At 49.4% G+C, this 14,944-nt stretch overlaps 1 protein-coding gene across 6 annotated transcripts; it reads left to right on the top strand.

Annotated features, from left to right (window-relative positions):
- The first annotated feature begins 3,131 nt into the window (after window positions 1-3,131).
- NLRX1 (NLR family member X1) lies at window positions 3,132-14,805 on the top strand. Of its 6 annotated transcripts, none has more exons than XM_036028410.1 (10): window positions 3,132-3,207; window positions 4,787-4,903; window positions 5,447-5,516; window positions 5,966-6,054; window positions 6,626-7,245; window positions 7,641-8,459; window positions 11,972-12,567; window positions 12,839-12,925; window positions 13,692-13,943; window positions 14,396-14,805. In XM_036028410.1, the coding sequence occupies exons 2-10, from the start codon at window positions 4,834-4,836 to the stop codon at window positions 14,715-14,717; spliced, it is 2,925 nt and encodes a 974-aa protein (XP_035884303.1). In that variant the 5' UTR covers window positions 3,132-3,207; window positions 4,787-4,833; the 3' UTR covers window positions 14,718-14,805. The 6 variants fall into 6 exon arrangements, with proteins under 6 accessions (XP_035884303.1, XP_035884300.1, XP_035884302.1 ...); XM_036028407.1 differs by lacking the exon at window positions 3,132-3,207 and adding an exon at window positions 3,880-3,972; XM_036028409.1 differs by lacking the exon at window positions 3,132-3,207 and adding an exon at window positions 3,884-3,942.
- The last annotated feature ends 139 nt before the right edge of the window (window positions 14,806-14,944 follow it).

Below are 14,944 nucleotides of genomic sequence, written 5' to 3'. Positions count from 1 at the left end.
TCTGAGCAAGCACACTATTGTGTGGTGGGTATTTTCCTTCCCTCCTTTTTCATCTGGCAGACTAGGTGCAGTGTGCAAGAGAAGACTGACTATCACCGATGAGTGAGCTATGTGGCCAGAGCTTGAATCCAGAAAGTCCAAAACAGTTTTAACCTTTTCTTACTCCCTCTGGGAGAGGGAAGAGGAGAGAGGTGACAGATGGTACTGAAGAGGTACATTTGTAAGGTGCCCTTTGTTAAATTATGGGGGCTCTCCTGGACTCCTTTTCTTTTTTCAAATAAAGGTTTCATTTATTTACTTTTTAGAGAGAGGGGAAGGGAAGGAGAAAGAAATATCAATGTGTGAGAGATCCATCCATCCATTGGTTGCCTCTTGCACACCCCCAACTGGGGACCTGGCTTGCAACCCAGGCATGTGCCATGACTGGGAATTGAACCAGTGACCTTTCAGTCCCCAGGTGGGCAGTCAGTCCACTGAGCCACACCAGCTAGGGCCAGCCTTGTCATTCTTGACGTGTGCCAATGACACTGTTCATGGTGGTTCTGCAAGTTGGGTGTGGGTGCCCTATGTCTGTTGCATAGGTGTGTTCTTACTAGAGTGATACATGACTTTCTGCTCAGATGTGACTGAGCCCTAGTTGTGCCTAGGGAGCAGGGGCTGAGGAGTGGGGTTTGTGGTTCATGAAGGGCAATGAGAAGTAGGAAAAACTCTGCAACCTAAGATGAGAGTGGTAGAGACCTCACTGAGCTCACCACAGCTTTCCTCTTCCTCTCTTCTTCCTACTGGGCCACATTTACTAGGGCTGAACCACCAGCCACCAGGACTACGGATGGGTCTGGTTAGCCTGAAGTTTGGAGTAGGCAACTGTCCAGAAGTCCTTGAGGTCTGGTAGCAGGATGACCCAAGAAGTACCACATTGTATCACCCACTTCCCTTCGATCCTGAAGCCTGGAACTGAAAGGAGGGACAGGCATCAACCTGGCCAGCTGCCTGGAATACCCTACTTGTGCCACAAGCAGAACTAATTGCCCTGGACTAGATTAGGGTCCAATCTATGACTGATTGGGTGCTTGTCTGGAAATGGACTTTTTGTTTCTTATGGGGGTTCATGGTGGGAGTGGAAAGTGGAAAGAAATCCAGCTCCTGGAATTCTAGCTAGCTTTAGGTACATTCTGAGTGCCACCTTCTCCCTGCAGTGATGCCACTATGTGGCTCCTTAAAGTCAGAGAGCACCAAATCCCACTATTAGTTTTCTTATGATTCCCTCATCTTTACTCTTTCCCTTTTAAAATGCAAACACTCCCAAGACACTGAAACATTTATAAATTCACACATTTGTAAATTCCCTTGGTTGCTAAGGAGATGAAAAGTCAATCCAGAGCCAGCAAAGACCATTTAGGCACAGAGAACATTTGTGAGTGGCTCACATATTTGTAAAGAAAGCTCTTTTGATTCTTACAGTAACCCCATGAAGCTGCTAGGATGAGTATTATCATTTCCTCCTTTTACAGAGAAGGATACCAAGGCTTGGAGCAGTGACTTGAACAAGCTCTCAAAACTATGAACAGTAAAATGACAACAAACTCACAACTATCAACAACTGAACCTAAAAAACAAAAACAAACTAAGCAAACAACTAGGACAGGAACAGAATCACAGAAATACAGATCACATGGAGGGTTATCAGTGGGGAGGGTTATCTGAGGAAAACAGGGAAAAATACAGGGAATAAGTAGCATGAATGGTAGGTACAAAATAGACAGGGGGAGGTTAAGAATAGTACAGGAGATGGAGAAGCCAAAGAACTTACATGTACCACCCATGAACATGAACTGGGGGGGGGGGGGTGATGCTGGTGGGAGGGGGTACAGGGAGGAGGGGAATAAAGGGGAGAAAAAAATGGGACAACTGTAATAGCATAATCAATAAAAAAAACTTAAAAATATGGTGCTCTTGCCATTGTGAAGCACCTGCAATTTCTCTCACCAGTCCCAGCAACCTGTAGAGGTGGGGTGTAAATGCTCCCTGCCCACCCAAGCGAGTTTTGAAATTGACCCACTCACCTTCAGTGGTGAAATCCCTGGACTCAGGGATCATCTTTTTCACTGTAACCACCTCTGTATCAGGGCCTGTGGCAAGGTTTTGGAGGGCAGAGATGACCAAGACTCTCTCCACAAGATGCCTTTATAGCACTTGGTACCCATTCTGAGGTCAGACAACAGAGCACATGCCCACAGCACAACTAGAGTACTTCAGTCTACAAGAGGCTCGTCAAATCATATCTTATTAAAAAGCCGACATGACTGTCATACCTCCGTGGAAGGGGTGGAGGTAGCTTGCTCTGAGCTGTGTCCTGTAACTGCTGCCAGGGGCCTGTCTGCCTTGAGTGACTAGGTAAATGCAGTGAAGCCAGAGGAGTACCCAGGCCCAAATATGTCATCTCTGAGACCACATTCATTGGGCTGTTCTATTTCCTTCCTCCCGTTCCTTCCATTCCCTTCTCAGAACATCTGTTAAAATGCAAAGGTGCCATTTTCCCTGCTGCCTAGAGTACCCTTCCCTTCCTGGACTTATTTAAGATCCAGTTCAAATGTTACCTCCTCTGCTAGAGGCAGTTAATAACTTCCTCCTCCAGGCTTTCCTAAGCCTTCTGTCAACCTCTGAAGTACCATCATTTGGGCCCTGTGGAGGGGAGCTGCTAAGGTATGTCTGACCCCTGTATGCCTTGCTCAGTATTACCCCATACCATGTGTTCAGTGATTGGCAAATTATAAGTGAAATATCAACACTGTCTTCAGTCCAGATAAAGGAGATCACCACAGCCCTGTTTCCTACCCTGGCCCTGAGGAACTCCATGCATTCCCTACTGCACACCTCTGTTAACATTGTACACCTATGTTTGTATGTGGAGGCATGCCCTGGCTGTGGGTGGTGGGGTGATTCCCTCCATCAGCGACATGGCCCTGGGTGTGGACTTATATGGAAACAGAGGGATGAAGGTGAGGGTTTTGAGAACCAGGAAGCCCCAGGACTAGGCCATGATTGGGTGCCAGCAAGAAGAGCAGGTTGGGGTTGGAACCTGTTTCTCTGCCCCCATTCTTCCTCCTTCCTTGACCAAAGTGACCAAAGTTCATTCACAGAGGTTGGGGTTTGAAGGTACAGAAGGAAGGACCCAAGAAGATCTTTACCTCAGATCTATGCCAGCAGGTAGGCTGAGAAATTGGAGAAGCGCAGAAAAAAGAGTGACTTGGGCATGGTTGGGTGCCTCCAGGAGATTTAGGGGTGAGTTAGGAAGACCCAGGCCCTCGATTCTGGTTCTGGCTCTTCCACTTCTCAATGGATTAGCCTGTGCGAGTCATTTCACCCTTTCCAGATGCAGTAATTCCATCTGTAAAACGGGCATAACAAGCCCAACTTGGGAAATGGTGAGATAATTCGATGGGACTGGCGCTGGGTAACCTGCAGAGGGCAGTCCTAGAAGAGGTGCCCGTTCTGATTGAAGACTGTACCCAAGGAGGGCGGGGGCGATGCGGTGACCAAGGGGTGGGGGTGGGGGTGGGGGAATGAAGTCCCTGCCCCAAGGCTGCTCTCCGGGCTTTCGGTGTCTCCCTCCTCCTAGGACCCAGAGGAGTCCGAGGGCCTGGGATCACCCTCTCCCGTATCCGCCGCTGCCTAGGCGGGCAGGCAAGAAGCGCCGCGGCCTCCTGAAACAAGCAGGCACCGGGGGGCCACGGGCTTCTGGGCCCGGGCAGCCGCAGGTAAAGTCCTCGCCAGCTGAGTCTCCCATTGCCTCAGCCTAGGGTGCTGTGCCAGGCTGGGCCAGGGCTCGAGGTGGCAGGGCGGGGCCGGGGGTGGGGGTGGGGAGATACACACGAACTTCCGCAAGTGTCGCTGGGAGTTCTCGGCCGCCGGACGCGTAGGACGCAGCTGGTTTGCGAAGTGGTGGGTTTTCTGGCAGGCTCTCCCGTCTAGGTCAAAAGCCAACTGGAAAATGGAAATAATGTTTGGGACCCAGTAGTGGGGGAGGCGCTCTGGGCCTGTGGGAGCACAGCCCTTGTACTTTTCCTGCTGTGTCCCCTTCTTTTCTTACTGTCCTGGAGACCTGGGGTGATTTTGGGAGAATTGCCAACGCCACCATCGCACACCCTCCCGTGAGTCTCATCTTGAGCCAGTGGCCCTGGATCTGATTTTATCACACTGTCCTAATTTTCCCAAGCTTTCTCAGCTTTCCAGAGTCCTCTCTTAAGCCTTCTCTAGCCCCTGGGACTCCTGCTGCGAGTCCCAGCCCACCCCTCCACCGGTTGGCTTTGCGGGTAGGTGGGCCTGGCCCAGACAGTTCCCCTTAATTGTGCCCTGTCCAGAAGGAGCCACATCTCTGGGAATCAGGTGCCAAGGAACAGCAGGCTTAGCAGGATCCCGAAAGACTTCCAGAGAGACAGGATCTTTAGGCAGGGTCTTAAAAGATTGGGTAGGATTCTGACAGGAGAGGAAGGTCTAAAAAAAGGACATCTAAATCAAGCAATTCACTAGGCTGAAAATCATGAGAAAGATGTTCCTGAACCCTCAGGGGAGAAGCAGTAGGTGGTAGGAGATAAAATGGGATCACTCAGGTAGAAGATGTAGAAGAGGTAGGAGATCTGAAATCCAGGCCAGGGCTTTGGCAATGCTGATATTTAAGGAAAGGCTGATGCTGTCCTGAGGAAGAAAACTCTTTCTTGGCCTGCACAGGGGAGATGAGGATGGTGGTGGGGTAGTTTGTGGTCCATTCACACCATTCTTTTTGCAGGATAGAAGGTGGTGTGTAAACCCTGGCCCCTGACCTTCCTTCTTACCATGAGGTGGAGCCAACATTTGCCCAGGGCCTTTTGGCACTCCGGCCTGGGAAGAGCACTACAGACAGCAGGTAAGCAGGAAGCACAGGTTTCTCTTTCTACCTCTTCCTTCCCTTTTAGAGTCCAGATTGTGCCTCCAAGAGTGCAGGGATTCAGACAACAGGTGTGCTAGTGTCAGGTCTGTGATTCACTTAGCTGTTGGCCTTGGGCAAGTTATCTCATCTCCCTGAGTTTCCTTTTTTCCCCACCCTAAAATAAGGGAATCAGACCAGATAATCTTTGAGAATCCCTGTGGCTATCTAAGTTCAGGAACACTTATCTGATTTCATTTTGCATTCAACAAATATTTTCTGAGTGCCTGCTATATGAAAATCTAAGTATATAATTATGTACAAAACCAGATGTGATCCTGCTTTCATGGTGGTGGTGGTGGGGGAACAGAAATGAATGTTAATCAAATAATCACACAATAAAATATAAAATTGCATAATAACAGCTACAAAGGGGTGGTATGTGATCTTTAAGAGCAAATAATGGGAGATTTGATATAGACATAGGGTCTGTGTGTTGGTGGGGAAATGTGGATGCTATTTCTTTCTTCTTTCTCTCTGCAGATGAAAGTATCCCTTTCGTGATCCACTGGACTTGGGCCCTTAAAGGGGAGTGTCCCCTGGGGCCCCCTAGGTGAGGCCTCAGTCTCTTATCTTAGAATATATCTGGGTATAAGAGTAGCCTGGGAAAGGTCAAGCTACTTGATCTGGGGGGAAGGTTGGTCTTCTAGATGTAAGGAAGGTAGAGTCAGCTACTAGACTTAAGAGGAAGTTGGCTTACATCATCCTGCAGTACAAGTCACAGTGGTCAGCCAGTGGGAGGATCTTGTGGGAGGTGGGTGGAGTCTGGCAGTTATCAGGCTGAATTCCAGACAGGCAGCTGTGGGGAGCTGGAGGGCTAGGGGCGAGACCTCAGTTCCAGGGAAGGGTGAGAGTCGGAGAGTCTCAACTTGGGCATCCAGGATTGGCCCTGGATCTTAGGAAGCCAGAAGTCCATCATTCCAAACAGGCCTGGACTCCAAACCTGTGCAGTGACTGAGCTCAATAGCCAAGCCCCAAGTCACTCCTTCTTCTTGCTCCCAGGGTCTTTATACGCCACTATGGAAGCTCAGTGAGAAGTGGTTCCCCATCAGGGAGGCATGGACAGTTGTTCCAGAGCATCTCTGCAACTGGTAAAGAGATTGGTTCCTCAGTCATCCTGAAGAAAGGGGCTGGCTGGGATCCCAGTGGGGGCTGGGGTGGGGAGAGGGGCCTGGAGGGAGAAGCAAGAAGGAAGAGGGAGGCATAGAGGACCCCCTAACATCATCCACTAGTGGGTCCACCCTCTCTTGCCCCATCCTCCATCTGTCCATGTATGTCTTCCTGCAACACACATATAATGCACCCTACATACAAAGCCCTGGAAGGGATGTACCATCCCTACCTTCAACAAACTGGGACTAGAATTCTGATAAACATTGCACATACGTATAACCATGAAAACCAGTCAGCCCAGGCCCAGCATCACTCATCCCATTGCTCCCCACTTTCTGCCACAGGGGTTCCAAACTTTCTGGACACTCTATTTTTTTAGATAGTCCTATGTGCTCATTATCATTCTGGGCCCCATATCATTCTGGGCCCCAGCATCTCCTGGTGCTGTCTTGACTCTGCAGCCTGACCCTACCATCATTCTTACTGTCCCTAAGTTCTTGCATCTCCTGGTCTCTTCCTGTGGCCCATTCCCTTTACCTTTCCATCCAGAAGCCATCCAGTGGCACCGCCGGAACCTGGCTGAGTGGTTCAGCCGGCTGCCCAGGGAAGAGCGTCAGTTTGGCCCAACCTTTGCACTAGACACAGTCCACGTGGACCCTGTGATCCGTGAGAGCACCCCCAATGAGCTTCTCTATCCACCTTCAGAGTTGGCGCTGGAACATCAGCTGCCCCTGGCCAGGCTCTCTACATTGGCTCTGTCTCATCTCTTTGACCCAGATGCCTGTGGGCGCCGGGTGCAGACAGTAGTTCTGTATGGGACGGTGGGCACAGGCAAGAGCACGTTGGTGCGCAAAATGGTCCTGGACTGGTGTCATGGGCGACTGCCAGCCTTTGAGCTGCTCATCCCCTTCTCCTGTGAGGACCTGTCATCCGTGGGCTCTGCTCCGGCCTCCTTGTGCCAACTTGTGGCCCAGCGTTACACTTCCCTGAAAGAGATTCTGCCCCTGATGGCTGCAACTGGGTCCCGCCTGCTTTTTGTGCTTCATGGCTTGGAGCGCCTCAACCTGGACTTCCGGCTGGCAAGCACAGGGCTTTGCAGTGACCCTGAGAAGCCAGAGGCACCAGCTGCTATCATAGTCAATCTGCTGCGCAAATACATGCTGCCTGAGGTAGGTGTCCCCCCTGCCTCTCCCTGCCACCTCTATCCCTGACTTGCCACCTAAGGATTTTTGTGTCCCAGGCCCACATAATTATTGGGTAAGAGAGGCCCTTGGGCTAGTTCAAATTCTGGCCCACCACTTCCCAGCTATGTGTCATTGAGCAAGTCACTAACTTTCCCAAGCTTCTGTTTCCTTTTCTTGAGTTGTATTGATCAAATGAGATACTACCTATAAACTGCTTGGCACAGTGTGCTGGCTCATAGTTAGTGCACAATAATTGTTAGTTATAATTATTATGGTCATCATCTTTTCATCCTTGGGCACTTGATTGTCAGGTGCTCTCTGGGGAGTGAGGCAATCAGGATATCAAAATCTTTCTTAACCCTCAACTGTGCTCTACCCAGGCCAGCATTCTGGTGACCACCCGGCCCTCTGCCATTGGCCGCATCCCCAGCAAGTATGTGGGCCGCTATGGCGAGATCTGTGGTTTCTCTGATACCAACCTGCAGAAGCTCTATTTCCAGCTCCGCCTCAATCAGCCAGACTGTGGGCATAGTAATGGGGTGGGTGTCTCAGCCACATCAGCTCAGCGTGACAGCCTGGTGGAGATGCTCTCCAGGAACCTGGAAGGGCACCACCAGATCACTGCTGCCTGCTTCCTGCCCTCCTATTGCTGGCTTATCTGTGCCACCTTGCACTTCCTACATGCCCCCACACCAGCCGGCCAGACCCTCACAAGCATCTACACCAGCTTCCTGCGTCTAAACTTCAGTGGGGAGATGTTGGACAGCAGTGACCCCTCTAAGTTGTCCCTGATGGCGTATGCTGCCCGAACCATGGGCAAGTTGGCCTATGAGGGGGTGTCTTCCCGCAAGACCTACTTCTCTGAAGAGGATGTCCGTGGCTGCCTAGAAGCTGGCATCAGGACGGAAGAGGAGTTTCAGCTGCTGCATGTCTTCCGCTGGGATGCTCTGAGGTTTTTTCTGGCTCCGTGCATGGAGCCAGAGCGTCGAGGCACCTTTGTGTTCACTGTGCCTGCCATGCAAGAATACCTGGCTGCCCTCTACATCGTGCTAGGTTTGCATAAGACAACTCTGCAACAGGTGGGCAAGGAAGTGGCTGAGCTCGTGGGCCGCGTTGGAGAGGATGTCAGCCTGGTCCTGGGGATCATTGCTAAGCTGCTGCCACTGAGGGCCTTACCTCTGCTCTTCAATCTGCTTAAGGTAACACCAGCCTCTGGACCCTAGGCTGTCGGCCGTTTTCTCTCCATCTACCCCTTGCTCCTCTCCCAGAAGGAAACTGCTACTTCCTGTATAGCTATGAATCCTCTGTTTTTTTTTTTTTTTTTTTTGGTTTTGGCACTGGCTTCAGATTTGGGCAATCTGGCTTTTAGTGGGATTGGGGCATAAGGAAGGGAGAGACAGAAGCCATAGGTTGGGGAAGGCTTGGAGGCTGGGAGGGGAATTAGAGGGTGCAGGGACTTTAATAACAATCCTACAATCCTAAGACGGTTTTCTTTTGCATTTCTTCTAGTCTTTGCTTCTGGGAGGCAGGGGTCACCATAGTTCAGGGTCTGTCCTCTGCTTTGCAGGTCCAGACACTCTATTATATCTGTTCTCCCAGAGATGATTAGAGTCCAGGAGTGGTGACTCATCTTAACTAAATCGCCAGAGGCAGGTTTATAAAGCAGATGCCATTTTATTCATTTATATGAGGAGAATGAATGCACTGGTAATTGGCTTAGGACCACCTATCCAGGGTGCAGGTCCATTCCAGAAACCAAATTACAGGCCTGAGAACTGTGCTGTGAACAGGGCAGATGTACTAAGTTTTTGTGGGGAAGAAGGATCCTGCTGATATCTACAAGGTGACTTGTATATGAAATGCTATTATGATCCCATTAATTTTTATTTTTAAATTTTATTTGAGAGAAAGAGATAAACAATGCTTTGTTGTTTCACTTATTTTTAAAAAATGTATTTTATTGATTATGCTATTATAGTTGTTCCATTTTCCCTCCTTTATTCCCCTCCACCCTGCATACCCCCTCCCACTTGCATTCCCCCCCTTTAGTTTATGTCCATGGGTCGTACATATAAGTTCTTTGGCTTCTACATTTCCTATACTATTCTTAACCTCCTCCTGTCTATTTTCTACCTACCATTTATGCTGCTTATTCCCTGTACCTTTTCCCCCCATTTCCCCTCCCCTTCCTTGCTGATAATCAACCATTGGATCTCCATTTCTGTGATTCTGTCCCTGTTCTAGTTGTTTGCTCAGTTTGTTTTTGTTTTTTTTAGGTTTGGTTGTTGATAATTGTGAATCTGTTGTCATTTTATTCATATTTTTGATATTCTTCTTTTTCTTAGATAAGTCCCTTGAACATTTCATATAATAAGAGTTTAGTGATGATGAACTCCTTGAACTTGACCTTATCTGGGAAGCACTTTATCTGCCCTTCCATTATAAATGAAAGCTTTGCTGGATAGAGTCATCTTGGATGTAGGTTCTTGCCTTTCATGACTTGGAATACTTCTTTCAAGCCCCTTCTTGCCTATAAGATTTCTTTAGAGAAATCAGCTGATAGTCTAATGGGCACTCCTTTGTAGGTAAAGGTCTCCTTATGTCTTGCTGCTTCTAGGATTCTCTCCTTCTCTTTAATCTTGGCTAATGTAATTTTGATGTGTCTTGGTGTGTTTCTCCTTGGGTCCAATTTCTTTGGGACTCTCTGAGCTTCCTGGAAGTCTGTTTCCTTTGCCATATTGGGGAAGTTCTCCTTCATTGTTTTTTCAAATAAGTTTCCAATGTCTTGCTCTTCCTTTTCTCTTTCTGGTACCCCTATGATTTGGATATTGGAACATTTAAAGGTGTCCTGGAGGTTCCTAAGCCTCTCCTCATTTTTGTGAATTCTTGTTTCTTCATTCTGTTCTGGTTGAATGTTTATATCTTCCTTCTGGTCCAAATCATTGATTTGAGTTCCAGTTTCTTTCCTGTTACTGTGGGTTCCCTATACATTTTCCTTTATTTCACTTTTCATAGCCTTCACTTTTTCCTCTAATTTGCAACCATATTCAACCAATTCTGTGAGCCTCCTGATTACCATTGTTTTGAATTGTGCATCTGATAGGTTGGGTATTTCTTCATTGCTTAGTTGTATTTTTTCTGGAGCTTTCATATGTTCTTTCATTTGGGCCTTTTATTTATTTATTTATTTATTTGGTCTCTGCTGCCTGTTATGTAGTAAGGGGCAGAGCCTTATTATGGTAAGGGTGTGGGTCTTATGCATCTCCGAGTGGGAGCTGGGCCCATGCCATGCGGAACGGTCCCGTACAGTACATAGTAAATGGTATTTAATTGTTAAGTATAACAACAGGCTTAGGTAGCCCACGTCTTATTATACCATCACCTCATACTGGAAGGTAATAGCCATTGCTGAGGCTATCCCACCCCTTTGAGGATGTATTTGGCTCCTCCGGGTTACAGTGAGAGGCTGTGGTCCCCTGACAAATGCCAGAAAGCCCCTCCATTCTTTTATAGTGCACTGGAACTGTTAGCACCACAGTTCCAAGCTCTCTTAGAGGGAGAATTGCCTAGCAGAGAATGGTTCCATACTGCTTCTTCATGATCCTATTGATTCAGCTTCCCAGGGTGACATTTTCTCATCCCAATACCAGATTAGTGTAACCTCCTTGGCAGGAACTTCCTCTATAAAAAGCAAAAAAATAAAACCAGACATTACAGGAGGTGTCACAACCTCATGGCTTAGTGCCAGGGGTAGGGACCATTCATTACTTTCAGAACCATTGTAAGGATGTGAGATGGTGTTGCAAATGTCCCCAACATTCACTCTTCAATGAATATTTGAGTGCCTGCTGTGTGCCAGGCAATATGTTAGATTCTGAGGAAAAAACAATTAACTGCCCCCTCCAAAGTTTGTGCCTTTTCCAATCATACGGTCTGAACACAAACATGTCAGCATAACCATGTAATTAAAAAGTATGGTAAGTACCTGGAAAACAAGGTTCCAGGTTCTGAAAGTGTCTAATGGGAAATAAGAAAAGCCTCTCTTCAGGAAGGACACTTAGTCTGATCCATAGAGGATTAGCCAGGAAGAGAATTGGGGGGAAACACCCTAGGAAGAGTATATAGCTTTGCCACTGTGGAGGAAGGGGGGAGGGGACAGAGAGAGAGAGAGAGAGAGAGAGAGAGATATCGTGAGCAGCTGAAAGGACAAGCAGAGTGAGTGAGAGTGAGAGGCTTGTGATGATGTTGGCAGGAACCAAGTGATGCAGGGTTTTGAAGTAGTAAGAGTGATATCTGTCATCACTGATGACTGATCAGAGCAATCTGTGATGATGATGTTGATGATATATTTATATATTTGTATATTTATATTTACACTGTTCCAAACTAGCTGCGTGATATATGCTGGTTTCTTCCCACTACCCTCTGGGCTTGAAAATGTATGGGGGTGTTTAAGGAGAATGTATGTATGGAGTGCATGAGACAAGTGTCGAGGGATGACTCTGGAAAGATCAAATTGGGGCAAAATTATGAAAAGTTTTATATTCTGTGAGGGCAGTAGGGGGTGAGGTATGATCAGACAAATCATGCTATGAGTTCAAGAGGAGAAATGAGGCTGGAGCAGTCAAGGAGAGTGTACCTTAAGCTGAGCTGTGAAGGATGAGCGGGCATGTAGAAGGCTGAAGTGCCTGTCTCCTGCTTCCTTTCCCAGGTAGTTCCACGAGTTTTGGGGCGCATGGTGGGTAAAAACCGTGAGGCTGTGGCCCAGGCCATGGTGTTGGAGATGTTCCGGGAAGAGGATTACTACAATGATGACGTCCTGGACCAGATGGGTGCCAGTATCCTGGGAATAGAGGGCCCCCGGCGCCACCCAGATGAGCCCCCCGAGGATGAGGTCTTTGAGCTTTTCCCCATGTTCATGGGAGGACTTCTCTCTGCCCATAACCGGGCCATGCTGGCTCAGCTTGGCTGCCCCATCAAGAACCTTGATGCCCTGGAGAATGCCCAGGCCATCAAGAAGAAGCTGGGGAAGCTGGGCCGGCAGGTGCTGCCTGCCCCAGAGCTCCTTGACTACCTCTTCTTCCACTATGAGTTCCAGAATCAGCACTTCTCTGCTGAGGTGCTCAGCTCCCTGTGCCAACTCAACTTGGCGGGCGTGCGCATGACACCCCTCAAGTGCACAGTGGTGGCAGCTGTACTGGGGAGTGGAAGGCATGCTCTGCATGAGGTGAACTTGGCCTCTTGCCAGCTGGACCCTGCTGGGCTACGCACACTCATGCCTGTCTTCCTGCGTGCTCGAAAGCTGGGGTGAGGACCTCATGCACAGGCATGAAGAAGGAGAGGGCTGGAGGTGAAGAAGTGGGGAGAGAAGGTGCTAGGGAAATCAAAGGTACTGAGGAAAGACCAAAGGGTAGGATGAAAGAGTGGTGTGCATAGAGGTGACAAGAGCAATAGAAGGGAGGACAGGTGTGGACTGCAAGAATCAGGATGGTGAGAAAGGGGCCTGGTGGATGGGCAGGCCCTATGCTGAATTCCTTCTTTGGTTTCACACCTTTCCTCTGGTCACATTTTGCTTCAGCTTGCAACTCAACAACCTGGGCCCGGAGGCCTGCAGGGACCTCCGAGATCTGCTGCTGCACGACCAGTGCCAAATTACCACCTTGCGGTAAGTGTCCTGGGAGGGGGCAGAAGGGAGGCTCTGACCATTCTGGTAGCCACCTAAGGTCAAGGGTCTGTCCTGCCTCAACATACCTGGCACAGGCCTACCCATGGTATAGTAAAAGGGTGGGAGTCTGGCCCTGTCTTGGCCCCCCATGTTCAGTACAAGCAGTAGGATGGAGATGGGGGTAAGATGTCACCAGCTATAGGTGCTAAGAAAGCCTCTGATGTGGCTAAAATCAGCCTGGGGAAGGGGTAAAATAATACTCAAGCCAGTTGCCTGGTAACAGTGCCACTGATCCCTTCCCAGGATTTTCCTTGTTGCTTTATAAGGATGACCTTAATGCTGGGCACTCAATAGGTACTCCCGAAGTGTTGACTGATTTACTAGGAACCCAATCTCTTGGGTTTCTGATTTCTGGTTCAAATAAGGGGAGGAGAATGAGGAAAGAGAAAGGAGGAAGGACAAGAAGGATGGGGCAGTAGGATCTGGAGGAAGAGGAAGAAGGGAAATGGTAATGATGAAGAAGAAGGGGAGAGGGGAGTAGGGAGTCAGCAAAGGGGAATGGAAGGAGGGAAAAGAGAAGAGAAGCTGGCTTCTACCCCATTCTCCCTCCCTGGCAGTGTGCCAAACCTGCTATTTCTCCATCCTCTTCTCCTGGACCTGCATTTCTGTGTCCAGGCTGGTCCCTGTCCCAGGCTGTGTACCCTTTTGACCCAAGCACAGGGTCTCTAACATGATCCTTATAACCTTGTGGTGTTTGTGGCTGTAGGCTGTCCAACAATCCACTGACAGCTGAGGGTGTGGCCTTGCTGGTGGAGGGGCTAGCAGGAAACACTTCACTGACACACCTGTCTCTGCTACACACGGGCCTTGGGGACAAGGGCCTGGAGCTGCTGGCTGCCCAGCTGGACCGTAATCAACAGCTACAGGAGCTGAACGTGGCCTACAATGGTGCTGGTGACACAGCAGCCCTGGCCCTGGCCAATGCTGCCTGGGAGCATCCTTCCCTGGAGCTGCTGCAGTGAGTCTTATTCCTGGTCATTGCCCCATCCCAGCCTGAGACTGTGTTTCCCATCCTCAGTCTTCCTTCTCTCTCTCCACTGTACTTTTTCTACCCTAGGGGGTGTGCCTGGGCCTATCCTCTCTTCCTGGCTTTGACTGATGTTTGTCAACCTGATCTGAGGCAACCTCCTCTGTGATTGGCCCTTACCTTACCCTGATTCCCTACCACCATTTCTCTTAGGTTTCTGGTGGCTCCATTCCTACTCTCTCTGTTCCCACTAAATTCTAGTGTCATCCCTTTCTCCCACTGGCCACCACCTTCTATCTCTGGCCTGTTGCAAACATACCCCATAATATTCCATAGCCAGGGGCTGAGTTGTGAGACCCCCTCACTCTCTGTCCACCCACCACCCTATGCCACTCCTTCTCAGAGCCTCGGTAAATGACATCTACTCTTGTTTCTCCTGCTAGCCTCTACTTCAATGAGCTGAGCTCAGAGGGCCGCCAGGTCTTGCGGAACTTAGGGGGCACTGCCGAAGGCAGGGCCCGGGTTGTGGTATCACTGACAGAGGGAACAGCAGTGTCAGAGTACTGGTCGGTGATCCTCAGTGAAGTCCAGCGGAACCTCAACAGCTGGGATCAGGGCCGGGTCCAGCGCCACCTTGAGCTATTGCTGCAGGATCTGGAAGATAATCGAGGAGCCACCCTTAATCCTTGGCGCAAGGCCCAGCTGCTTCGAGTGGAGGGCGAGGTCAAGACCCTCTTGGAACAGTTGAGAGGCCCTGGACACTGAGACAGTGGCAGCAGGCACCTAACTGTGTGACTCCTATCCCCAAACCTCTTTCCTCTGTGGATCTCCTGGCTTGCACTACTATTTCTATGAAGATCCCTTGCCCTGGCCGGTGTGACTCAGTGGATTGAGTACTGGCCTGTGAACCAAAGGTCGCCAGTTCAATTCCCAGTCAGGGCACATGCCTGGGTTGCGGGCCAGGTCCCCAGTAGGGGACGTGTGAGAGGCAA

The sequence above is a fragment of the Phyllostomus discolor genome, chromosome 6 (assembly GCF_004126475.2).
Source record: "Phyllostomus discolor isolate MPI-MPIP mPhyDis1 chromosome 6, mPhyDis1.pri.v3, whole genome shotgun sequence".
NCBI classification, from domain to species: Eukaryota; Metazoa; Chordata; class Mammalia; order Chiroptera; family Phyllostomidae; genus Phyllostomus; species Phyllostomus discolor.
The sequence above is the reverse complement of the archived record's forward strand: the minus strand, read 5'-3'. Positions and strand labels throughout refer to the sequence as shown.